Source organism: Geotrypetes seraphini, chromosome 2 (genome assembly GCF_902459505.1).
Source record: "Geotrypetes seraphini chromosome 2, aGeoSer1.1, whole genome shotgun sequence".
Taxonomy (NCBI): Eukaryota; Metazoa; Chordata; class Amphibia; order Gymnophiona; family Dermophiidae; genus Geotrypetes; species Geotrypetes seraphini.
This window is the reverse complement of record NC_047085.1, coordinates 513,577,397-513,603,571: the sequence shown is the minus strand read 5'-3', so window position 1 is coordinate 513,603,571 and position 26,175 is coordinate 513,577,397. Positions and strand designations below refer to the sequence as shown.

Genomic DNA, 26,175 nt, shown 5'->3' with positions numbered 1-26,175 from the left:
CATCTCAGGGGGTTATTGTAGCGACCCAATGGACTACGTGATTCCTATAAAGTTTGGGATTCAAGATCAACTTCCTCAAATCCCATCTTCAGCCCTCTCAGAATCTACAGTTCATCGGAGCCGTTCTGGATACTGTCCAACTCAGAGCATTCCTTCCTTAGCAGTGTCTGGATGCTCTTCTTCAGTTATGTTGCAAAGTGTCTTCCCTTTCTTCAGTCTTAGCGAGACATGATGGTATTACTCGGTCACATGGCTTCAACCGTTCACGTGACTCCTATTGCCAGACTTCACCTCAGAATTCCTCAGTGGACCATGGCATCTCAGTGGACGCAGGCTTGCGAACCACTCTCTCGACACATTACAGTCATTCCTTCATTGAGACAATCTCTCCACTGGTGGATACGCTCTTCCAATCTCTCCAGAGGTTTGCTGTTTCAGACTCCCTGTTATACCCATGGCTGGCCAGGGCATGGCAAGTGGTCACTTTGGCTATTAGGTGTGAATCTTCCTGTCTGACTTCATGTCTGATGTCTAAATATTAGCCTTACAGCTTACTTTCATGACAGCAAGTTGTTTACTGGAAACAGCAGTGTCTGTGTGTGTGTGAGAACAGCACTTTTCTGTGCTATATAAGAATGAGAGTCACAGATTGGACTTTGAATTTTGCCACACGGCCCTGAGAGTGCCATGAGACTGGGTCTCTTCCCTTGATCGATTAGATTCCCGGTCAGTATTGGAAGGGGGCATGCCAGACATGGTCAAGTGTATATAGATATTCTCTGTCTATTTCTTTGTATATTATCTGATATCTGTCTGCATTGCTTGGTATTATCTGATGTTTATGCAATAAAGTATCTTATTCTTCTGATGCTTTGGTGGAGGTGACTTCTACGTACCCATGCTAGAGAAATATGGGGCAATACACTCCCCCTCATCAGAAGGTCCTCACGACAGATTCCTCGACCTATGCATGGGGGGGGTCACATCGACGGTCTCCATACTCAAGGCCATTGGTCCAGCACAGACCGTTAGTGTCATATCAATCTGTTGGAACTCAGAGTAATATTCAATGCTCTCAAAGCTTTTCAACATCTTCTTCACGACCAGGTAGTCCTCATTCGGACGGACAACCAAGTCGCCATGTATTATGTCAACAAACAGTGAGGAACAGGATCTCTCTCTCTTTGTCCAGAAGCTCTGAAGGTTTAAGACTGGGCAATCCTCCACAACACCTTCCTGAAAGCTGTCTACATCCAAAGGGCGAAAACTGTTTGGCGGACAAATTGAGTCATCTACTGCAACCTCATGAATGGACACTCAATTCCTTGCCTCTTCATCACATTTTTTCTTAGTGGGGAACTCCTCAGATAAATCTCTTTGCATCTCCCCACAACTACAAACTGCCTTAGTTCTGCTCCAGGATATACTCTCCTCATCGCCTCGAGGCAGATGCTTTTCTATTGGAATGGACAAATCTCTTCCTGTATGCATTTCCTCCATTTCCTCTCATCCTCAAGACTCTTGACAAGCTGAAGAACGATCATGCCACCATGATTCTGATAGCTCCTCGGTGGCCGAGACAACCTTGTACTCCCTTCTCCTTCAACTCAGCAGCAGAGAGCCATACCTTCTACCAGTTTTTCCATCTCTGCTTACACAGAGTCAAGGGTCTCTACTTCATCCCAACCTGCAGTCTCTACACCTGACAACTTGGTACATTTCAACATAACTCTTCGTCAGTTTTCTCAACCTGTATGAGACATTTTAGAGGCTTCTAGAAAGCTTGCCACTAGACAATGCTATCACCAAAAATGGACAAGATTCTCTACATGGTGTATCTCTCATAAGGAGCCCCAGAATTTCTCCTTGTCTTCTGTTCTGGATTATCTGGCCTCAAGTCTACATCTATCCGAGTCCATCTCAGTGCAAATTGCTGCTTTCCATCAGCCTATTGAAGGGAAATCCCTCTCTGCTCATCCGGTGGTTTCCAAATTTATGAAACCTCCTCTCAAACCGCCTCCAGTGGTTTGGGATCTCAATGTTGTTCTTGCTCAGTTGATGAAGCCTCCATTTGAACCAATGTCTATGATTCATCTCAAATCTCACTTGGAAAGTGGTGTTTCTCATTGACACATCTGCTCGAAGAGTCAGTGAGCTGCAAGCTTTAGTTGCTGATCCACCTTTCACAGTTTTCCATCATGACAAGGTGGTCATAAAAACATAACAACATAAGCAATGCCTCTGCTAGGTCAGACCTGAGGTCCATCGTGCCCAGCAGTCCGCTCACGCGGCGGCCCAACAGGTCCAGGACCTGTGCAGTAATCCTCTATCTATATCCCTCTATCCCCTTTTCCAGCAGGAAATTGTCCAATCCTTTCTTGAACCCCAGTACCTCTGCCCTATTACGCTCTCTGGAAGCGCATTCCAGGTATCCACCACATGTTGGTTAAGAAGAAATTCCTAGCATTCGTTTTGAATCTGTCCCCTTTCAACTTTTCTGAATGCCCTCTTGTTCTTTTATTATTCGAAAGTTTGAAGAATCTGTCCCTCTCTACTCTCTCTATGCCCTTCATGATCTTGTAAGTCTCTCTCTTATCCCCTCTAAGTCTCCTCTTCTCCAGGGAAAAGAGGCCCAGTTTCTCCAATCTCTCAGCGTATGAAAGGTTTTCCATCCCCTTTATCAGACACATCGCTCTCCTCTGAACCCTCTCGAGTAACGCCATGTCCTTCTTAAGGTATGGCAACCAATATTGGACGCAGTACTCCAGTTGCGGACGCACCATTGCCCGATACAATGGCAGGATAACTTATTTCGTTCTGGTTGTAATATCCTTCTTGATTATACCTAGCATTCTATTCGCTCTCTTAGCGGCCGCTGCGCACTGTGTCATCGGCTTCATTGTCATGTCCACCATTACCCCCAAGTCCCTTTCTTGGGTACTCTCATTTAATAGCATCCTTCCCATCGTATAGTTGTACCTCGGGTTTCTGTTTCCCACATGTAATACTTTACATTTCTCAACGTTAAACTTCATCTGCCATCTCGTCGCCCATTCCCCTAGTTTGTTCAAGTCCCTTTGCAATTCTTCGCAGTCCTCTTTAGTCCGAGCTCCACTAAGTATCATCTGCAAATTTTATTATTTCGCACTTCGTCCCTGTTTCTAGATCATTTATGAATATATTAAATAGCAGCGGCCCGAGCACCGAGCCCTGTATTCATCCAAAATTCTTACCTAAAGTAGTTTCAGAATTCCATCTCAATCAATCTATTGTACTTCCAGTGTTTTTTCCAAGGCCTCATTCTCATCCTGGAGAATCAGCTCTTCATACTCTGGACTGTAAACGTCCTTTAGCTTTCTACTTGCAACGCAACAAACCACACAGATCTGCTCCTCAACTTTTTCTTCGACCCAAACAAGTTGGGACACCCTATTTCTAAGCGTACCATCTCCAACTGGATGGCTGCTTGTATTTCTTTCTGCTATGCCCAGGCTGGACTGCATCTACAGAGTCGAGTCACAGCTCACAAATTCAGAGCCATGGTGGCTTCAGTAGCTTTCCTCAGATCCACTCCTATTGAGGACATTTGCAAAGCTGCCACCTGGTCCTCGGGTTCATACTTTCACCTCTCATTGTCTGGATGTTTTCTCCAGATGGGATGGCCATTTTGGCTAGAGAGTATTACAAAATTTTTTCTTCTAAGTTGCCAACACTCCCACCATCCCATTCTGGTTATGAATCATCTTGTGCAGTTTTAAATGTGATTTGTGATTAAAGGTTCCATCACATTCTGAGCAGATATATGGCTTTTCTCCTGTACGTATTCTCTTGTGCCTCATTAAAGCCAATTACACATAAAATCTTTTAACACATTCTGGACAAGAATATGGTTTTTCTTGGGGGTAATTACTCCACATATGAATCTTCTTGTGCTGTTTTAAATTTGATTGGTTTGCCGCATGTAAATGCCTCTCACTCTCATGGATCCTCTGAAGTTATTTTAAACCTGTTTGATGATTAAAGGTATTATCATAATATAAAGATGACAATTTCTCTCTCACCTGGATTATTTTGTATATTCGTAGATAACCACAGTTTTTATACATAATTAGTAGTTTTCTAATTTGTACTAATAGCTGAATTGTAATAGGTCAATATTCAGCCGGGGACAGTGAGTATTGTCTAAAATCTATTTCTATGAGGCTCATCCCCTCTTCACATCTAAGAAAGTAAAAAATACCAAAGCTATAAGACAGCAGGAAATGCCAATATTTTCTCTCAGGAATGTCTGCTTCATAGTTGCTCCTTCCTCCACTCCTGGACATTCATATAAACATTCTTTCTGTACCTCTGTATTCTGTATGAATTTTCTTGTATCTCTTTAAATGTGATTTCCATTTAAGTTTTTATAACATTCTCACTAGTATATGGTTTCTCCATAATATGAATCCTCTTGTGCATATTTAAAGTTGTCTGCCGACTAAAGCTTCTACCACATTCCGAACAGGTATATGGTTTCTCCGCAGTATGAATCCTCTTGTGCATTTTTAAAGTTGAATGCTGTTTAAAGCTTCTACCACATTCTAGACAAGTATACGGTTTCTCCGCAGTATGAATCCTCTTGTGCATTTTTAAATTTGACTGCCAATTAAAGCTTCTACCACATTCTAAACAGGTATATGGTTTCTCCGCAGTATGAATCCTCTTGTGCATTTTTAAAGTTGACTGCTGATTAAAGCTTCTACCACATTCTGAACAGGTATATGGTTTTTCTCCACTATGAATCCTCTTGTGTATTTTTAAATTTGACTGCCGAGAAAAGCTTCTACCACATTCTGAACAGGTATATGGTCTCTCAGCAGTATGAATCTTCTTGTGCATTTTTAAAGTTGACTGCCGATTAAAGCTTCTACCACATTCTGAACAGGCATATGGTTTTTCTCCAGTATGAATCCTCTTGTGCATTTTTAAAGCTGAGAAACCATTATACGTCTTACCACATTCTAAACAAATATATGGTTTCTCTCCAGTATGAATCCTCTGGTGCATTTTTAAAGTTGACTGCTGCTTAAAGTTTCTACCACACTCTGAACAGGTATATGGTTTCTCCGCAATATGTATCCTCTCATGCTGATTTAAATGGGATTGACGTTTAAAACTTCTACTACATTTGGAACAGCTATATGGCTTCTTTCCAGTATGAATCCTCTCGTGCATTTTTAAATTTGACTGCTGACTAAAGCTTTTTCCACATTCTGAACAGCTAAATGGTTTCTCTCCAGTATGCATCCTCTTGTGCATTTTTAAAGCTGAGGGTTTGTTATATATTTTACCACATTCTGAACAGGTATATGGTTTCTCTCCAGTATGAATCCTCCTGTGCGTTTTTAAAGTTGACTGCTTACTAAAATTTTTCCCACATTCTGGACGGGTATATGAGTTCTCTCCAGTATGAATTATCTCGTGTTTTCTTAAATCTGATTGCCCAGTAAAGCTTTTCCCACATTCTGAACAGGTACATGGTTTTTCTTCAGTATGAATCCTCTGGTGTATTTTTAAAATTGACTGCTGCTTAAAGTTTCTACTACACTCTGAACAAGTAGATGGTTTCTCAGCAATATGTATCCTCTCATGCTGATTTAAATGTGATTGCCAATTAAAGCTTTTACCACATTCTGGATAGGTATATGGTTTCTCTCCAGTATGAATCTTCTCATGTAGTTTTAATGTTGTGCGATAATGAAAGAGTTTGCCACATTCTGAACAGGTATATGGTTTCTCTCCAGTATGAATCCTCTCGTGTTTTCTTACATCTGATTGCCGTGTAAAGCTCTTCCCACATTCTGAACAGGTATATGGTTTCTCTCCAGTATGAATCCTCTCATGCCGATTTAAATGCGATTGCCAATTAAAGCTTTTACCACATTCTGGACAGGTATATTGTTTCTCTCCAGTATGAATCCTCTCGTGTTTTCTTAAATCTGATTGGTGATTAAAACTTTTGCCACATTCTGGACATGTAAATTGCAGCTCAGTCTCATGGATCCTCTAAAGACAGTTTAACCCTGTTTGATGATAAAAAAAAAAAAAGTTTTATAATATAAAGATGTAGAATGTTTCTCTCCCATTTGGATTATTTTGTGCATTCTTAGATATAATATAAAATCTTTGATAAAGCTTTTCTTAAGTGTAATTAATTTTATTCCTGCTTGTATTAACCTTTTTTAATTTCAAAAAGCAATACAATAAACAATACAGATCAACATAGAAACAGGAGTATAAACTCACCCAATTCATCAATATTGTACAGCAGTTCTTCAGTACAAGATCAAATTATTTAAAACCAGAGGACTATCACCCCCACCCGACCGTAGACATGGTAGGCATGAAAAAAATCTTAGTATGACTCAGAAGAACGTTCCATCCATTTTAGATAAGGGTCCCAAACTTCCTAAGGAAGATTGATGTCAACTTAGACATGCCAAAAATAAAATGCAGTTTACAGAGGAATTGTCACCTAATCGGGGGGATGAATCTGGCCGTAAATATATGAAAAGCAAGCTTAGGAAATTTAAGTGACATATGTAAGAGAGCACTTCCCGGAGACTATGCAAAATTTCAGAAAGTAGTTCATAAACCGTATCCCAGAAGGGGATGAGACTCTGCTTGTATTAACCCTTTCATTGGCAGATGGTGAAAAGATGTCTTTAAGTACCTTTGATGTTGAACAAGAGCAACAAAGCCAAATAAAGGGTTAATTGTGGAATTGTTTGGGGTAAATATTCAGCCGAGGGCAGTGAGCTTTTTCTATAAAGCTGATAACTTAGAACTACATTAGTTCCAGATAGTCAATACTGAGCCATATCCGGGCGACGGCTGGAAGTTGTGTGGATACAGCTGGAATTCAGTGCAGTGTCCACATGGCTAACTGGTCACAGGACTGGGATTTAAGTGGTGTTACTTGCCCAGTTAGCTATGTGGGTAGCGCCATGTACATCAGCATCATTTCAGGGTCTGACCTGACTCCACCATCGCCTGGATCATGCTGGGATGGTCAGCGCTGCTATTACTGCTTGTTTGATGGACTGTTTACTTGTGATTGCTGCTCTGCTCCTGTTTTTCAGTCTTGAATGTTGTCGAAAACACAGTTACTTACCGTAACAGGTGTTATCCAGGGACAGCAGGCAGCTATTCTCACGTATAGGTGACGTCATCGATGGAGCCCAGAAGCGGATGCCTCACAAGCAGATTTGCTTGAAGAAAGTTGAAGTTTCGAGTCGCCCGCACCGCGCATGCGCGAGTGCCTTCCCGCCCAGCGTAGGGTGCGTCTCCTCAGTTCAGATAGCTAGCAGAGAAGCCAACCAGAGGAGGTGGGTGGGTTGTGAGAATAGCTGCCTGCTGTCCCTGGATAACACCTGTTATGGTAAGTAACTGTGCTTTATCCCAGGACAAGCAGGCAGGTATTCTCACAAGTGGGTGATCTCCAAGCTAACCAAAATGGGATGGTGGTAGAGTTGGCAACTTAGGAGAATAAATTTTGCAATACTGTTTGGCCAAACTGTCCATCTTATCTGGAGAAAGTAACCAGACATTAGTGAGAAGTGAAAGTATGAACCGAGGACCAAGTAGCAGCCTTGCAAATTTCCTCAATAGGTGTAGATCTGAGGAAAGCTACAGAAGCTGTCATTGCTTTAACTTTATGGGCTGTGACTCTACTGTGTAGGGGTAATCCAGCCTGGGCATAGCAGAATGAGATACAAGCAGCCATCCAGTTGGAGATGGTATGCTTAGAAATAGGATGTCCCAACTTGTTTGGATCGAAAGAGACAAAAAGTTGAGGAGCAGTTCTGTGTGTTTTGGTGCGTTCCAAATAGAATGCCAAAGTCCAGAGTATGAAGAGCTACTTCTCCAGGATGAGAATAAGGCTTTGGAAAAAACACTGGAAGAAGGATGGATTGGTTGAGATGAAATTCCGATACCACTTTAGGAAGGAATTTAGGATGAGTACGGAGGACCTTGTCATAATAAAAGACAGTGAAAGGTGGATCAGCAACTAAAGCTTGCAGCTCACTGACTCGTTGAGCAGAAGTGAGGGCAATGAGAAATACCACTTTCCAAGTGAGATACTTCAGATGAGCCTTGTCAATTGGTTCAAATGGAGGCTTCATCAGTTGAGCAAGGATAACATTGAGGTCCCAAACCACAGGAGGTGGTTTGAGTGGAGGTTTGACATTGAAAAGTCATTTCATGAATCTGGAAACCACCGGATGAGCAGAGAGGGGTTTCCCTTCAACAGGCTGATGGAAAACCGCAATTGCACTAAGATGGACTCGGATCGATGTAGACTTGAGGCCAGAATGAGATAAGTGCAAAAGGTAATCCAAAACAGAAGATAAGGAGGAATGCTGAGGCTCCTTATCATGAGAAAAACACCATGTAGAAAATCTAGTCCATTTTTGGTGATAGCATTGTCTAGTGGCAGGCTTCCTAGAAGCCTCTAAAACGTCTCTTACAGATTGAGAAAATTGAAGAGAGGTTATGTTGAGAGGTACCAAGCAGTCAGGTGTAGAGACTGCAGGTTGGGATGAAGCAGAGATCCTTGACTCTGTGTAAGCAGAGAAGGAAAAACTGGTAGAAGGTATGGCTCCCTGCTGCTGAGTTGAAGTAGAAGGGAGTACCAAGGTTGTCTCGGCCACCGAGGAGCAATCAGAATCATGGTGGCATGGTCATTCTTCAACTTGACCAGAGTCGAGGGAATGGAGGGAATGCATAGAGGAAGAGATTCATCCATTCCAGAAGAAAAGCATCTGCCTCGAGGCGATGAGGAGAGTATATCCTGGAGCAGAACTGAGGCAGTTTGTAGTTGTGGGGAGCTGCAAAGAGGTCTATCTGAGGCGTTCCCCACAGTGAAAAGATGTGATGAAGAGGCAAGGAATGGAGTGTCCATTTGTGAGGTTGCAGAAGATGACTCAAGTTGTCTGCCAAGGCATTCTCCGCCCCTTGAATGTAGACAGCTTTGAGGAAGGTGTTGTGGCGAATTGCCCAGTCCCAAACCTTCAGAGCTTCTTGACAAAGGGAGGCAGATCCCGTCCCTCCCTGTTTGCTGACATAATACATGGCGACTTGGTTGTCCATCCGAATGAGGACTACCTGGTCGTGAAGAAGATGTTGAAAAGCATTGAGAGCTTTGAGGATTGCTCTGAGTTCCAACAGATTGATATGACACTGACGATCCATACTGGTCCAGTGGTCCTGAGTATGGAGACCATCGAGATGAGCGCCCCAAGCATAGGTCGAAGAATCTGTCATGAGGAACTTCTGATGGGGCGGGTGTTTGAAAAAGCTAGCCTCTAGAAAGATTGGAAGAGAGCATCCACCAACAGAGAGACTGCTTCAATGAAGGAGTGACTTTTATGTGTCGAGAAAGGGGGTCGAAAACCTGCGTCCATTGAGATGCAGGGTCCACTGAGGAATTCTGAGGTGAGGTCTGGCAATAGGAGTCACGTGAATGGTTGAAGCCATGTGACCGAGAAGTACCATCATGTGTCTCGCTGAGATGGAACAGCGGGAAGACACTGTAGGACAGAGTTGAAGAAGAGCTTCCAGACGTTGCTGTGGGAGGAATGCTCCGAGTTGGATAGTATCTAGAACAGCTCCGATGAATTGTAGATTCTGAGAGGGCTGAAGTAGTGATTTGGGAAAGTTGATTTTGAATCCCAAACCTTGTAGGAACCAGGTAGTCCGTTGGGTCACTACAATAACCCCCTGATATGTTGAATCTTTGATGAGCCAGTCATCGAGGTAGGGAAATACCTGAAGACCAAGGTTCCGGAGATCTGCTACTACCAATACCAGGCACTTGGTGAACACTCTGGGATCTGAAGCCAGGCCGAAGGGCAGCACTCTGTATTGATAATGCAGATTCCCCACCCAAAATCTGAGATATTGACGGGAGGCCGGATAAATGAGTGTAGGCCTCCTTGAGATCCAGAGAGCATAACCAGTCGTTCTGCTTGAGAAGGGGATAAAGGGACAACATTCGAAATTTTTCTTTGACCGAAAATTGGTTGAGAGCCTTGAGATCCAGAATGGGCCGCAGATCGCCCGTCTTCTTTAGAACAAGAAAGTAACAGGAGTAAAAACCCCTGTTCTGCTGCTCCAGAGGAACTGGTTCGATGGCATGGAGACGAAGCAGAGCTTATGCTTCCTGAAGAAGGGCGGTCTGGGAAGGATTGGAAGGATACTCTCTTGGAGGAAACTCTGGTGGAACCTGAGTGAAATGAAGAGAGTATCCTTCTCTGATGATGGTCAGTACCCAGAGGTCAGATGTAATAGTCATCTATCGGTTGTAAAAATGATGGAGACGACCTCCTAAAGGGGGAAGAGAAGACAGAGGCAGAACGATGGAGGTTATGCTCTGTTTGAGACAGTCAAAAAGGCTATGAAGCCTTAGGTGCAGCAGAAGGTTGAGATTTTTGTTGCTTCTGAGGCTGCTTTTTTTTAGGAGGAGGGCAAGTGTAAGGAGCCGTCCTCGGAGGGAAACGCCGTTGATAGATTGGAGCAGGGTGTGTAGGTTTGACAGGAGATGGCTTTGGCTTAGGTCTGACAATAGAAGCAAAGGATTTTTCATGGTCAGACAATTTCTTGGCTGCTGCCTCGATAGATTCGTCAAAGAGGTCATTGCCTGCACAAGGAATGTTAGCCAATCGATCCTGAAGATTAGGGTCCATGTCAATGGTCCGAAGCCAGGCAAGGCAACGCATGGCTACAGAGCAAGTTGCTGCCCGGGCAGACAACTCAAAAGCATCATAGGATGATTGAAGAAGATGCAATCGGAGTTCTGATAACGAAGCCATGACTTCTTGAAACTCATGCTTTTGAGTATCCAAATAAGGTAAGAATTTCGGTAAGAGAGAAATAAGAAACTCAAAATAAGTAATAAAATGAAAATTATAATTGAGGACTTTAGAGGACATCATAGCGTTTTGATAGATGCGACGTCCGAATTTGTCCATAGTTTTCCCTTCCCTTCCAGGAGGAATGGTGGCATAAACCTTGGAAGCATGGGATCTCTTTAAAGAGGACTCGACAAACAGAGATTGATTAGATAACTGTGAGTTGTCAAATCCCTTACGATGTAATAATAATAATAATAACAGCTTATATACTGCAATACCGTGAAGTTCTATGCGGTTTACAAAGATTAAGCAAAGGTACAAATTGATTGACTTTAAGAGGGGAGGAAGAAAGAGGGTTAACAGGACAGGAAATCCATTTTGAGGAGAGAGTGATCAATAGGACAAGTTAATCGTTATAGAGGGGAGAGAAGAGAGGATCAGTTGTCTAGATACTTTAGGAACAGGTGTGTTTTTAGACGTTTCCTAAATTCCTCATAAGTAGTGGGCGAAAGCAATTGTTCTAGGTCTTTACCCCATGATGCTGCTTGGTGCGAGAGAAGATGTTCATGATTTTTCAGTTTACAACCTCTCACTGGGGGGAAAACGAAGTTGGAATGTGAGCTTCTCGTGTGTCTGTTGGCTGAGAAGATGAAAAGGTCAGTTATATATTTAGGGGTAAGTCCGTGTAGTGCTTTGAAGCAGAAGCAGGCAAATTTAAACTTTACGTGCGCCTCCATTGGCAGCCAATGCAGCTGCCGGTAGTAGGGTGTCACGTGGTCAAACTTCCTTAGCCTAAAGATCAGTCTGACCGCTGCATTTTGCATCAATTGTAAACGCTGCATATTCTTTTGGGAAATTGCTAAATAGGCGATGTTACAGTAGTCAAGTAGACTCAGTACGAGGGATTGGACTAGGGTTCTGAATGCCGCTGTATCAAAATAAGCTTTAATGGATCTGAGTTTCCAGAGAGTGAAAAATCCCTTTCTGATCAAGGAGTCCACCTGGTCTTTCATGGTTAGGCACTGATCCAAAGTTACACCTAGTATCTTTATGGTAGGTTGGATAGGGTAATTAAGATTATTGATACATAGTGGTGATTTGGTGTCAAGCGGATGTGGCGAAGCAACAAAGAAAGTTGTCTTTTCTGAATTAAGTTTGAGCCTAAAGGTTGTCATCCAGTGCTCCATCACATTTATGGCTTCTGAAGCTTTGGGAATAATTTCAGAGATAGAATTAACGAATGGGATGATGATCGTAAAGTCATCTGCATAACTAAATAGTTTTATCCCCAACTGGGTTAGCTGCGTGCCTAGTGAGGACATGTAGACGTTGAAGAGCAATGGAGATAGTGGAGACCCTTGTGGCACACCGGATGGATTGCTCCAGGTATCTGAAAGTTCATAATTAAAACGTACTTGATAAGTGTGGGACATAAGGAAGCCACGGAACCAATTCAGCACCTCGTCCCTGATACCAATGGCGTCTAGGCATTGCAGCAGTTTCCCGTGGTCTACTAGATCAAAGGCAGAACTCATATCGAATTGCATAACCTGGGCATTAAGGCCCTTACTAAACAGTCTTATACCTCGAGTCCAATTTTCCTGGAACAGCTGGTATGGTATAAGGTGTTTCCAGGCATCGACCAAAAGTCTGATCCAAAAGCTTATGAAGAGGAAGCTTAAGTAACTCTGCCGGAGGTTGAGGAAGATGCATGACTTCGAGATACTCCTTAGAGTATTTAGAACCAGTATCTAAGTGAAGATCCAAGTCAACAGCCATCTGACAAAGAAAAGATGAGAAAGATAGCTGATCTGCCAATGCTTTGCCTCGAGAAGGACTCGAGTTTATCCTGGGTCGAAGACGAGGCTTTGGCATGAAAAAAGGCATCAAAAGAGTATGGAGACTTGGACGTAGCAATCGAAACCGCTGGATCCTCGAGGTGTGGGAGTGGAGACCTCGATCGAGGAGTCAGCGGTCTAGTTGAAGGAGGAGTAGATCGAGGCTTAGTGGAAGAAGGACGTTCTTTAGAAGAAGAACTCTGCCTGGAAGTATGCCTCGAAGAAGGCCTTTAACTTCGATGAGAACGATGCTTAGAAGCTGATCTCGAAGAACGAGGAGACTTCGCCTCGGAGACAGAAGCAGCCGATGCCACCAAAGAATTGATAGGACTGGAGGCAGTAGAACGAAGCTCCAGAGGCTTAATGGAGGAACCTCGACACACTTCCAAAGACTCTGCTCCTTGAATAGAGTGTGAGGATTCCTGTCGAGGCACTTGCAAAGATTCTGCTCCTTGCTTTACGTGCTTAGATGGCAGACCAGACACTCGCAGAGACTCTGCTCCCTGCAGAGAGTGTAGAAGTTCAGACTGAGGCAAAGGAAGTGGCTCGACCTCGCAGGAGTCTGCTAAATGCCCAGGATGGATAAGAGAAAGAAGCTTCGGTCCCATATTAGTAAGGAACTGAATGAATTGCTTCTCCAACATGGTCTGAAAGGAAGCCTGCAAGGATGGATCCGTGTCAGAAACCGGACCACCTGCTCTGGCTGGAAGTTCCATCGAGGCAGTGTGCATGTGCTTAGACTTGGAAGTCTTAGGCACTTTAATCACCACCTTTGGAACTGGCTGCTGAGCTATCTGACCTGAGGAAACAGGGAAAGATACAGCAGTCGTCATCAAAGTAAGAGCCGCTGCAAACAATGAAGGTTTGATCAGGCTCAAGGTGGAAGCAGTCGAAGCAGGAGGAGCCTCGATCGAAGTCGAGGTCGATGACGCCTTCAAGGTCGAGGGATCTGAGGAAGAATCCATGCCGAAGAGTTTGTCCACCAAAATACAATGACGGTTGAAAGCTCGAGGTTGAAGAATAGCACAGCGCAGGCACGATCTCGGTCTATGTTTCAGACCAAGGCACTTGAGGCACCGATGGTGCGGGTCCGTGAGAGAAATCGCACACTAGCACTGGCTACACTTCTTGAAGCCCATGACAGGCTGGGACATATGAGGAAAAACAGGCATCGCAAGATCGAATCCCTCGGGCTGCGGCCAGTCCCGGCAAACGGACGGAAGAAGAAAAAAATTTTTTTTAACTAAAACAAGAACAGCGATTCGTGAAGAAACAAAATACAAACTGTGGTTCAGAGAAGGCACAAAGTAACAAAGTTAATGCAGAGAGTCAAAGATGGACTTCTCGGCTCCGCGGAAAACTGAGACCTGAGGAGACGTGTCCTTCGCTGGGCGGGAAGGCACTCGTGCATGCGTGGTGCGGGCGACTCAAAACTTCGAGTTTCTTCAAGCAAGTCGGCTTGTAAGGTGTCCACATCCGGGCTCCATCGATGACGTCACCCATACGTGAGAATAGGCTGCCTGCTTGTCCTGGGATAATAAACATTCCCGAGTGTGGGTGATGTGACCCAAACATGTAATCACTACTCACTAAAGAGTGATTATAAAATCAAATTGGATCTTGCTTCTTGGGGTGAACTCTTTGGAGGGATTGGGGCTTTTCCTGTGTTGCTGGCTGTTGTTTTCCTTGTGCTCCTCTACAACACACAATCTCAGGCCATGACTTCTATCTCCTGTGGTCTTCTAAGCGGACCTTATTAAAGATCTAATAAGAGCTCCAACATTTAGATGACTTATGCCTCACGGAGACTTGGCTGCATCCGGGAGAGGAGGCACATTTACTACAATGCTGCCCCTCAAGAGAGGGACTGGCATCTGAATGACATCTGAATGGCATAAGGTCTCCCAAACCACTGCAGATACGATCACTAAATTCCCATCTGGAGAAATCTACTAGTAATTAATTAACTCACAGATGATTAAATTTTCACTGATCCTTAAGAGCGCTGCTCTGGAGAAATCTACTAGCAATTAACTCATAGATGATCAAATTTTCACTGATCCTTAAGAACTCTGCTCTGGAGAAATCTACAAGTAATTAACTCACAGATGATCAAATTTTCACTGATCCTTAAGAACTCTGCTCTGGAGAAATCTACTAGTAATTAACTCACAGATGATCACATTTTCACTGATCCTTAAGAACGCTGCTCTGGAGAAATCTACTAGTAATTAACTCATAGATCAAATTTTCTCTGATCCTTAAGAGCGCTGCTCTGGAGAAATCTAGTAGTAATTAATTAACTCATAGATGATCAAATTTTCCCTGATCCTTAAGAGCGCTGCTCTGGAGAAATCTACTAGTAATTAATTAACTCACAGATGATCAAATTTTCACCGATCCTTAAGAGCGCTGCTCTGGAGAAATCTACTAGCAATTAACTCATAGATGAACAAATTTTCACTGATCCTTAAGAACTCTGCTCTGGAGAAATCTACTAGTAATTAACTCATAGATGATCAAATTTTCACTGATCCTTAAGAGAGCTGCTCTGGAGAAATCTACTAGTAATTAACTCACAGATGATCAAATTTTCACTGATGTTTAAGAACGCTGCTCTGGAGAAATCTATAGTAATTAACCCATAGATGATCAAATTTTCACTGATCTTTAAGAACGCTGCTCTGGAGAAATCTACTAGTAATTAACTCATAGATGATCAAATTTTCACTGATCCTTAAGAGCGCTGCTCTGGAGAAATCTATAGTAATTAACCCATAGATGATCAAATTTTCACTGATCCTTAAGAGCACTGCTCTGGAGAAATCTACTAGCAATTAACTCATAGATGATCAAATTTTCACTGATCCTTAAGAACTCTGCTCTGGAGAAATCTACTAGTAATTAACTCATAGATGATCAAATTTTCACTGATCCTTAAGAACTCTGCTCTGGAGAAATCTACTAGTAATTAACTCACAGATGATCAAATTTTCACTGATCTTTAAGAATGCTGCTCTGGAGAAATCTACTAGTAATTAACTCATAGATGATCAAATTTTCACTGATCCTTAAGAGCACTGCTCTGGAGAAATCTACTAGTAATTAACTCATAGATGATCAAATTTTCACTGATCCTTAAGAGCGCTGCTCTGGAGAAATCTACTAGTAATTAACTCATAGATGATCAAATTTTCACTGATCCTTAAGAACTCTGCTCTGGAGAAATCTACTAGCAATTAACTCATAGATGATCAAATTTTCACTGATCCTTAAGAACTCTGCTCTGGAGAAATCTACTAGTAATTAACTCATAGATGATCAAATTTTCACTGATCCTTAAGAGCGCTGCTCTGGAGAAATCTACTAGTAATTAACCCATAGATGATCAAATTTTCACTGATTCTTAAGAACTCTGCTCTGGAGAAATCTACTAGTAATTAACTCACAGATGATCAAATTTTCACTGATCCTTAAGAACGCTGCTCTGGAGAAATCTACTAGTAATTAACTCATAGATGATCAAATTTTTACTGATCCTTATGAACGCTGCTCTGAAGAAATCTACTAGCAATTAACTCACAGATGACCAAATTTTCACTTATGCTTAAGAGAGCTGCTCTGGAGAAATCTACTAGTTATTAATTAATTCATAGATGATCAAATTTTCCCTGGTCCTGCTGCTCTGGAGAAATCTACTAGTTATTAATTAATTCATAGATGATCAAATTTTCTCTGATCCTTAAGAGCGCTGCTCTGGAGAAATCTACTTGCAATTAACTCATAGATGATGAAATTTTCACCGATCTTTGGATGGAGGTCTCGTAGAGGCTGGCACGACTGCACTCGTTGCTTGGACTGCCTGAGACTCAGCTGAAGGCTTCTTAGGTAGTGCACCTGGAGGAGGAAAAGGAGACTTACCCGAGGACGGAACATTAAGGGTCACATCAGACGTGAGGTCGAGGTGTTGTCCACAGGTTGCTCCATGGCACTGAAGAAACAGAGAATCTTTGCACGCCGCCTGCGAAGAGCCCACGTTTGAAGGGTGGCACACCGAGGGCAAGACTCCGTAGGGTGGTCAGGGCCCAAGCACTGAATGCACCAGCGATGAGGATTGGTCAAAGAGATGGCCCAACCACACTGGCTGCACTTCTTAAACCCGGTGACAGTCCGGGACATAAAGGACGAATACAGCCACAGCCAAACGAGGGCTGTCGTCTAGGCCCAGACCGGGAACTGCCGGGCCGAAGCGACGGAAGAAAAATAAAACTTCTTTTTTTTTTTTGAAGACGCGCCGCACAGCGACTAACAAAGAAAAAAATAAAAGAAAGCCGCGGTGCAAGAAGGTACTAATCAGGGACGCAGAGCTAGGAAACAGGGCTTCTGGCTCCGTGGAAAGCTAAGAACTGAGGCCACGCTGAGGAGTCACACGTCCTGGCTCAAGCGGGAAGGCACTCGCGCATGCGCGGTTCGGAATTCGCAAACTTTGAAGATCTTCAAGCAAGAATGAAAAGGGATGGCAATGACATGGGAAAAGCCCAGGACATGTCCCATGTCATTAAACTAAAGTAAGCAGAAAAAAAGACACTTGGTGCCTTTTGACTTCCCAGTAATATTGTGTCCTCTTTGCAAATCCTGCACACGTGTGACCCACTGGAGCACCATCAGAAACCAGGCCCATTTTTTCATAAGAGTGTGCCACATTTCCAAATAGTTCACACTCTTGGTGATATTGCTCCTGAAACAAAAATGAAGAGGTGCTAAAAGACGAATGTTTGGGCTGTCCATCCCTAGGAATTAATTCTTTGATACAGTCAGTACATGTGAAAGGTTTCACTTCTGCATGCGTTTTCTGCTGTATTTCAGCTTCACCTTTTGTTTGGAACCTTTTCTACACCAACAACACAAAAAGGGTCTCACCCTGGGGTGGATTCTCTTGGGCAATAAGAAATGATATATTTTACCAAGGCTTTTTCCAACGGTGTCTTGCAGAATGGATTTCTTCCCTTTCTTCTTTTCCTGATGGAGCTGAAATGCCATTTGGTCGCTGTTTTTATTTCGTAAGGGTCTCTCTTTTCTCCGGTGTCTCTGGAGCTCAGGGATGTTTATGAGTTCCCCGTCACTTTTCTCACCCTCAGTGACTGCATCCAGGGAGTCTCTTGCAGGGTGTCTCTGCTTCTTCTCCGATTCCTGTTGATAATTCCTTGTGTTCTGACTCTCATTCCTCTGGGAAATATTCTCACTGACATTTCCTGATTGTCTTGGGATGAGTTCAATTTCTAGAAGCCAGTTTTCTTGATTCTCCTCCATCTTCATCTCCTGCATTGCCTCAGTATCTACTGGATAGAAACAAAAGACGGTAATCGCGCATTAATAACTATGGACCACTACTAACAATAAAGAAACAAAGTTTTCTTTTCTGGGCTCACACGACTATATGGGATTTCTCGTGCTAAGGAAATTCTGCGATAAGTCTTCAAACCTCTCTCTCTATTTTTTTAAATTAGGTTATGAAATTAATTTTCCAAATAGCAATAAACCCAAAGGGAAAAATAACAATTAAAGAAAGATATAACAGAGTATATAGCAGCTGTGGTGAATAGGACAGAATTGCAAGAGTGTCATTATCGTACTATGTTGCTGGTTTATGTCCCACAAAACCAAGCCTATTACATGGGAAGTGTCGACAAACAGCTTTGTATAAAATGTCATTCTGCAGTTAAGTCTTATGTGCATAGTCTGTGGGCGTCTTCAACTATTCAAGGTTTTTGGAGAGATGTAGCTTCCTTCTATCTCTGAGCCTAGTATGCTATTCTGCCATTTCTCTCTTTTGCATATGTATCCAGCTTGGGAAAAATTGTTTTTGAACAAGTTTTACGTTGAGGGTAAGACATGTATCTGGAATCATTGGTTGTCTGAGCTGCCTCCTTTCGTGTGGTATTGGAGAAACAAGCTCCATGCTTTGATAAGATGGGAGGCGAGAGCTGCTTCTGGCTCCCAAATAAGGCGTAAGGCTTTCCTTCAAGTGTGGACTCCCTATCTGAATATTCTGGCTCCGAGAGGTCGCAGTCAGGTCTTGAATAACTTGTAATTAGGGTTCTTGGGTTTAGTCTATGGGTTACTATACCTTTTTTTTTTCTGTTTCGGAACAGGGAGGGCTGAGGCTTGGGAAGGGAGGGTGTGGGGGGACCGAGGTGAAGTGTGGTAATACAGGGGTTGACTGCTTGGGACCATGGTGGGCATGCTCTATTACTGCAAAATTATTGTTCATGTACGGATGTTTGTACTTCTCATTGGTTTCAAAGAAATAAAGGTATAACAGCAGAAAATGCAGCCCACAAAGACATCCAAACAGGAACTCGGCCACCCACAACTACAGCCAAAGTCTTGTTCCCGCCTACAACCACCTCTGATCACATGTTTCCTCTCTCACGGAAAATTCTAAACCTGCCTAGGATCCAAAAATACATAACCTTTGAAAGCAAGTCCAATAGTTACAAGAGAACTCCAAAAAGAAGATGCTCCCAAAGAAAGAGCAAGAAAAGATTTAAACCTAAGCATGTTTGGTTTTTTTAAATCATTTTCTAATATTTATTTATTAATTATATTTGATATATTGCCCTTCCATTAGGGACCAAATGGCACAGTTTACAATAATAATTTACTACAATGTAATCATTAACACAAAAGACGAAACAATGACGACACAGGAACCAGTAGGGTTGATCTCATAGCTACAGTATGTATAAAAGTCTACCATATCAGAACCCCCCAAATGCTAAAGAATAAATGTGAGTTCAATCTAGATGGCATTCTAACCGTAAATGCGGGGGCAGAGAATTCCACATGGCTGGAGACCTATAAAGGAAGCCGATTCTCTTGTAGGATCCGATTTTGCTCAAGATAGAACCAGAACCATCTCATCCTGTGTCTAAGATCTTAAAGTGGGATGGTAAGGGATCCCAAGTACTTGAAAAAACCTCAGTAAAAGCCTGTGTGTGTCAGAACCAACATCTTTTAAACATGGCTTGATAAAAATATGGTAACCAACGAGCTTCCTTCAGGAGTGGAGAAACAGGGCAAAGTCTCCCAGACCCTACAAAAGTCTTAATAGCTGTATTTGAATGTTTTGGAGGCGGTTAATAGTATATTTGGATAGCTCAACAAAGAAGAAGCTTCAATAATCAAGTCAATTCAAGACAAGACCATGAACCAACTTGTATAACGAAGACTTGTCAAGGGCCATAATTCCCCAAAATACCTCTGAACTATTGATTACTCCTGGTCGAATTTTGCACAAAACATTTCAAAATTCTGCAAGTTTGACAACATTTAACCATATTTTTGCTAATTATTATCCAGAATTTCAGTACAATTCTGTATTTTTATTAAATTCTACTAGAGAAAACAAGGGTTCTTCAAGTTTTTCTCGCTTAGTGACTTTCTTCTAGAAGCCCACCTTTGTAAAAGCCCAACTTAGTGAAGTTTGGTTGATTTGTTTTCATAGTACTTCACTTTGCCTTTATATTGTCAAAAAACATATCTGAAAGCAGACAAATTTCAATAAATTCAGAATAAAAACAAACTTTTTTCTATCTTTTATTGTCTGAGCAGTTTATTTTTTCATTCATTAGGCTCCAGATCCAGAGTCCCTTTACTGCTTTTCTTCTTTCATAACTGTCTTCCTAGGATCGTCTGTCCATTTCACATTTTGTCCCTATGTGTCCTGTCCAGCATCTGTCCCTCCTGTTTCTGTCCTGAGCTTCTTCCCTCTGTGTCCCTCTCCATTCCCCTGCATCCATCATCCCTCTGTCAGATTCACCCCTTTGCAAGCAATGTCCCTGTGTCTAGCAGTCCTTCTATGCCCCTATCTCAACGCTCTCCCCATCAAGCTTTCTTCTCCATGTCTGTCCCTCTTTGTGCCCAGCATTGCTTCAAAGTCCCTGTCTCTATGCTCAATCCCCATCTAGGATCTCTTCTCTATGTTTCTGTGCCTATCGTTGTGCAGGATCTTCCAACTCTCAGCCAGCCTCTCTCCCCTCATCCCTCTCCCTCCCCCCCTATCCCATATCAAGCTAGAATCTCTCTCTCTCTCTCTCTACCCCCTCAACACCTACAGCCAGCATCTTATGCTATCTCCCCCTATCCCCCAGTACTTCTCTCCCTAGCCATCATCTCTTCCACTCCTGCCCCTCCCCCAACATCTCTCATTCTCTCCCATTGTCCACTACCTCAGGGACGCAGATTCCACTCAATAGCAGCCTGCTGCTGGCTCTGCAGACTTTCCGCTACTGCGGTCCTCCCAAAGAAAGTTAATTTAGGATCTAACGTAATTCCTAAAATCTTTATGGTCAGAGTATGTTGCAATAACTGAGGTGTAGCATCAGGGAGACATAATTGAACAGTTATCCAAATGGCTTTGGATTTCGTAGGGTTCAGATTCAGACGGTGACTCTCAAGCCAATCAGCAACTCTCTGTAAACCAAGCAGGAATCTGGAACAATACTCTAATTGACTTACTCCTTAACCATCTGTCATACCAATCATTCAGAAGATCACTGAAACCCCATTTATTGGACAAATTTGTTTAACTTCCTTAATCGTTTTTCCTCTACATCTTCCGGCATGCTCCTGTTGTATATAACTAATTTACACCCCTGTCTGTTTCTTCCTATTTCATACTCATGATGTAACTTAGCTGCATTCATGCACTCTCTCTTGTTGTAAACCGTCTTGAACTGAAAGGTATGACGGGATAGAAATAAAGCTATTATTATTATTATTAAATGATGACAAGTCTGGATGTATACTAACTGAATATCAACCACAAAGAAGTGCGCTGAGATGCCAAGTTCTTGGGTGAGAAGAGCTAGAGGGCTTAGGAAAAGATTAAATAGCAGAGGAGACCGATGCTGAACCCTGGGTCCCTCTAGCTGAAAAGCAGAGACCCTGTAGCTAGGGATTCCCACTTAGCAGCAGAAATCCTGGAAAAGGAACAAAAAAATAAACCACCAAATAATAAAACGGAGAGAGCAAAACAAGCACACTCCTGCAGGCACAAGTGCAAAAGGAAAAACTAGAGATGGAGCTAGAGAACACAGTGAAGTAGAGCAAAATCACAGAGTGGATTCCTTCAACATATGGCACACGGCCTTTGGGATACAACCCACATGTCTAGAATGTCTCACCTATTACACTGGAACATGTATTCTGCCTGTTCAGCAGGTTATCATTTCTCACAAGCCCAACTCACCTGCCTTGGGAGCTGCTTCTCTGTTAAGCAAAAGACAGGACTGAGGTGCTCAACCGTGAATGGGAAGAATTAGAGATTCAAGGTCTCCAGCTCATGGAAGCTCTAGAAACTTCTGTGGCTTTGTAAACTTTATCCAATGCTGGGCTCCATCAGTTGATATCATCCACTTGTGAAGACTTAGATATTGCTCTCCGTACAGATAAGTCATTTGTTTTAATATCTATAGTTATTATTACTCTGCTGTATTCTAAGACCTCCTTATACTGTAGAGTAGTTATTGCTCACCAGTACACTGAAATGCCTCCTCTTACTCTGTATAGTAGTTATTACTATAGCCCATAACATTCTGTAGAGTATCTGTTACTCACCCGTGTCTGAATGTCTAACTTCTCTCTCTCCCGACTCCTGGGGATCCTGGATATGTGTCTCTCCCTCTTGTTTAATCCACGATAACAGATCAGGACTTAGCCTTACAGAACCTGTTTCCAGGAATAAACATGAAAACTCAGTTATACTTCCCTTTTATTCAAAGACAAATATGCAGCAGGAGTTCAAAGGATCAGGTATGATGAATTTTATTGATTTATTGGGATGTATTAACTGCCTTTATGAAGAGATTCACCCAAGGCAGTGTACAGCAGATTACAACTTGACAAACCGTTAGAGCTTCAAATGGCCCCTTTAAGAAGCCAGTTAAAACCCTGCTTTACAAATTTAAAAATCAGGGAGAGAGAGTTTAACTTATTTATTTAAAATACTTAGATCCTGCATATCCAATATTCTATGCGGGTTATAAAACAAGACTCATAACCAGTTTATACACAGACATGACTTAACATTCTAAAACTAACCTAACACCAGAGAACAAATGATTAAAACACAAAACAAACTAAACGATTCTTCTATATGTTAACATACTATAAAATAGATTCTATCACAAGTTCTCAAAAGCCTGTTGAAAGAAAAAAGCGAAAAAGTCGAAATCTGAGGCATGACCAGCTCCTGCCTACTCACCTCCCTAAGAGCTATCTACAAAAGAATGGGTTAAGCTGGGATTCACTAATATTTATTCCTGGCTCTGGGGTTACAAAGGGATCTCTTTTGCTTTATGGTGATACTATTCTTGAGCGACAGCCAAGTTATCTGTTTGCCTACAGTGAAAGCAGAAGTTGCCTTGGTTAAATCTCATGAACCTCAGCTGTGCTCAAGGTGGTCCTTTCCTCAGAGAGTCTTAGGCCAAATCCACGACTCCTCACAGAAGGAAACACCTGGTTCAACACCAGCCAATTCCAGGGGAAGGGTCAGATATTTATTTGTTTCTATACTGCACTATCCAAAGTTCTTGGTGGTTCACAAGAGAACAGACAGAATAAATCAAACAAACAAAAACAAAAGTGTGGGAGAGGAAGAGATAGCGGATGCTGTGAATGGGCAGACTGGGTGGGCCATTTGGCCTTTATCTGCCATCATGTTGCTATAAACACAGTAAACTGAAGTTTCTTCCTGTATGTGAGTGACTGATATTCAAAACTGGATGAGTTCATCATTTTGGCTGTTCAGAGCAGGCCATGCTGCCATTAATTATGCTGCTCTCTAGGCGTAATGACATGTTCTCCATTATGGCCCCTCAATCTTGGAATCTCCTACCTCAATATATCAGAGATTTAAAAGATCTTACCGTATTCAAAAAAACTCTAAAAACATTTTTTTTCAAAGATGCCTATGATTCTTAAGATTATATCTCCTTCTCATCTTTCCGGCATGCTTTTATTTCCCTTCCTCTTGTTTTTCCCATTGTTGTAATTCTTTCGTCTCTGCTCAAACATTGTAACTTCTCCCCTACCTATCCTCATGTCTCTTGTATGTTTGTTTGTTTTTTTTTTTTTTGTCCTAAACTAATATTTTTTTTTCTTTTATCATGTATGTATTATTGTATGTTAATTTTTGCTTTTAAAAGTACAACATAAGTTAATTTATACATTACTACCTATGTTTTAATTATATGTTTAGTTGTATTGTACATCGCCTAGTAATTTAAAATAGGCGATTCATTAAGTATAAATAAACTTGAACTTGAACTTGTCCATATTATATTTTGGTCCTATCACAGGTGACCAGATAATTATCTCGATGTTTCTCTCTAGAGAATATTGTAAATTCTCTAAAGAGCTGCTCTTATGCAGGAACCAAATTATCAGCATACAGAAGTTTCATTCCAAGATGTGTGGAAGAAAAGCAAGATAAAGGTTCAAAAGAGGAGAAACCACGATTGGTCCTTGTGGGAGAGGACACAATAAGAACACAAGGATAGGCTTATTGGGTCAGACCAATGGTCCAACAAGCTCAGTAACCCGTTCTCACGGTGGCCAATCCAGCAACATTCCATGCTACCGATCCAGAAATAGAAGTTGGTGAGGATATTTCGTATTCCTCTTATCACAAGGTGATCCTGGAGACAATTCTGCAGCTCTTGGAGCAGTTCAGTGTCAGACAGTGTTATAGGGTGAGCAGAGATCGATGACCTGGTCCTAAAGACTGCTTCCAGGTACAATGTAACCTTCTGCAGCCAGGTTCTGACCATTTGGGCTACTCTGACCCTGCATTTTAGCTCTTCTTCAAGAAACAGAGAATAATCTGTCTCTGATTTCAAAGTTAGAAAACTTGCAGGACACACAAGATAATCTTATGATCATGCTGTCAGCTTAAGATAGAGGTTAATACAGAGAGATCCTGATTACACTTGGAAGCTTCTGGAGCAAAGGAAGTGCAGAAAAATGTCTCCTTACCTAGGGAGATCAGAGTCTCATAATTCTCCTTCATCACCTCCCTGTAAAGCTCCTTCTGCCCTTCATCTAAATATTCCCACTCCTCCTGGGAGAAAGAGACAGCCACGTCCTCAAACTTCACCTGCATCTGAAACACAAACCAGAAACACCCTCAGCGCCTTCTGCATCACCATCATTGTAGACCTGGTGCCTGTATGTTACTTAGTGTGCAACTGCAAGGGGAGGCGAAGTGACCTATAGTGGAACTTAGGAAGTCAAATGTAATAACCTACTGCCTTGAGAATGAAGGGAGAATGCAGGTGAGGAGTGGCCCCTTTGAAGGGAGGACAAAAGCATTGACAAATTCATCCATCCTCTCTTTTCTTCTTCCCTTCTCTCTTTCTTTCTTCTCCCTTTTCCCCTTCAGCCATTATTGTAGACCTGGTGGTCCCTTAATCCTCCATTGCCCCCTTGGTGGCATTCCAAGTCCCCTCCCCCTGCCAGGAAAAGGGGGGGAGGGGGAGCTCCTACCTGAGAAGCTCCTGCAGCCATTTCCCTGGGCTGGGACGAGAGAGAAGAGCAGAAGCTGAAAGAAGCCAAGTTTAGGCCTGACAGAATTGGGAAGCTGATGACGTCACAAGGGAGAAGGGCGGAGCTTCACGCCGAAGGCTCTGCCCTTTGTAGTGCTGATTGGTCAGAATGGTCCCTTGGGCGAGAAGGGTCCGCCCACTGGAACGGAGAAGGCATTTGTTCAAAACGTCCGTGGGAGCGGGAAGAGTTGGGGGCGGAGCTTAGTTCTAGTTTAGGGACGTTGTGGCCGGAAGTAAACGGAGTCGTCCATCTTGTGCTGGAGCCTCAAGTGGCCAGATTCTTACCACATTCGAAAACGTCACAAAAGGGGCGGAGTTCCACTAACTGTATTTCCCTTCCTGCACCATTCTGACCAATGAGTACCAGGAGCTGAAAATCCTCCTCTCATTGCTAGTGGGTGGAACCTTCCACTTCTCTTCCACCCCCCCCAACAACATTCTGACCAATCAGCTCTTGAAAGGGGTAGAACCAAGAAGAAACCCCTGGGCTTAAAGCACCGCCCCTTTGATGATGTCATCAACCTCCAGGAAACGAGTCTTGTCTTCTTCCTCCAATTGAGCCGAAACTTCCGGTTCCCGATCACTGCAAGAGGCAAAGCCTGATCCTGGGAAATGGCTGCAGGAGCTTCTGCCCAGGTGGGTCTTGTTGAAAGGCACTTTGGGCCCCTCCTGAGGAGAAAGAGAGAGATCAAAGCTTATTCTATAAACACAGAAACCCTTCACTCTGCCCTGGGATTGTGTCTTATGTGCCTATGAAATATATCCACCCCAAAGCATCTCCCTGAGCCCCAGCACTGGCAGCTCTTCTGAAACAGAACTATTCTGGGAATG

General features: G+C 42.7%; 2 protein-coding genes and 1 pseudogene across 5 annotated transcripts; 1 reads left to right on the top strand and 2 right to left on the bottom strand.

The window, feature by feature from the left end:
- Nucleotides 1-26,175, top strand: part of LOC117355254 — a 623,529-nt pseudogene that overhangs the window by 203,461 nt on the left and 393,893 nt on the right.
- On the bottom strand, nucleotides 4,356-6,045 carry LOC117355860 (zinc finger protein 99-like; the record flags this gene model as incomplete). Its single annotated transcript, XM_033934934.1, has 1 exon — nucleotides 4,356-6,045. A coding segment is annotated over one exon (1,647 nt), but the record flags the coding sequence as incomplete, so codon positions are not given.
- Nucleotides 5,915-25,581, bottom strand: LOC117355272 (zinc finger protein 560-like). 4 transcript variants are annotated; one of them, XM_033933582.1, is made up of 5 exons: nucleotides 25,286-25,581; nucleotides 24,776-24,902; nucleotides 22,358-22,468; nucleotides 17,701-18,075; nucleotides 5,915-6,065 (listed from the first exon to the last, which is right to left on the bottom strand). In XM_033933582.1, exons 1-5 carry the CDS (start codon nucleotides 25,304-25,306, stop codon nucleotides 6,049-6,051), a joined length of 651 nt encoding a protein of 216 aa, XP_033789473.1. In that variant the 5' UTR covers nucleotides 25,307-25,581; the 3' UTR covers nucleotides 5,915-6,048. The 4 variants fall into 4 exon arrangements, with proteins under 4 accessions (XP_033789473.1, XP_033789472.1, XP_033789469.1 ...); XM_033933581.1 differs by lacking the exon at nucleotides 5,915-6,065 and having other exon boundaries at nucleotides 16,161-18,075; nucleotides 25,048-25,581; XM_033933578.1 differs by lacking the exon at nucleotides 5,915-6,065 and having other exon boundaries at nucleotides 16,161-18,075.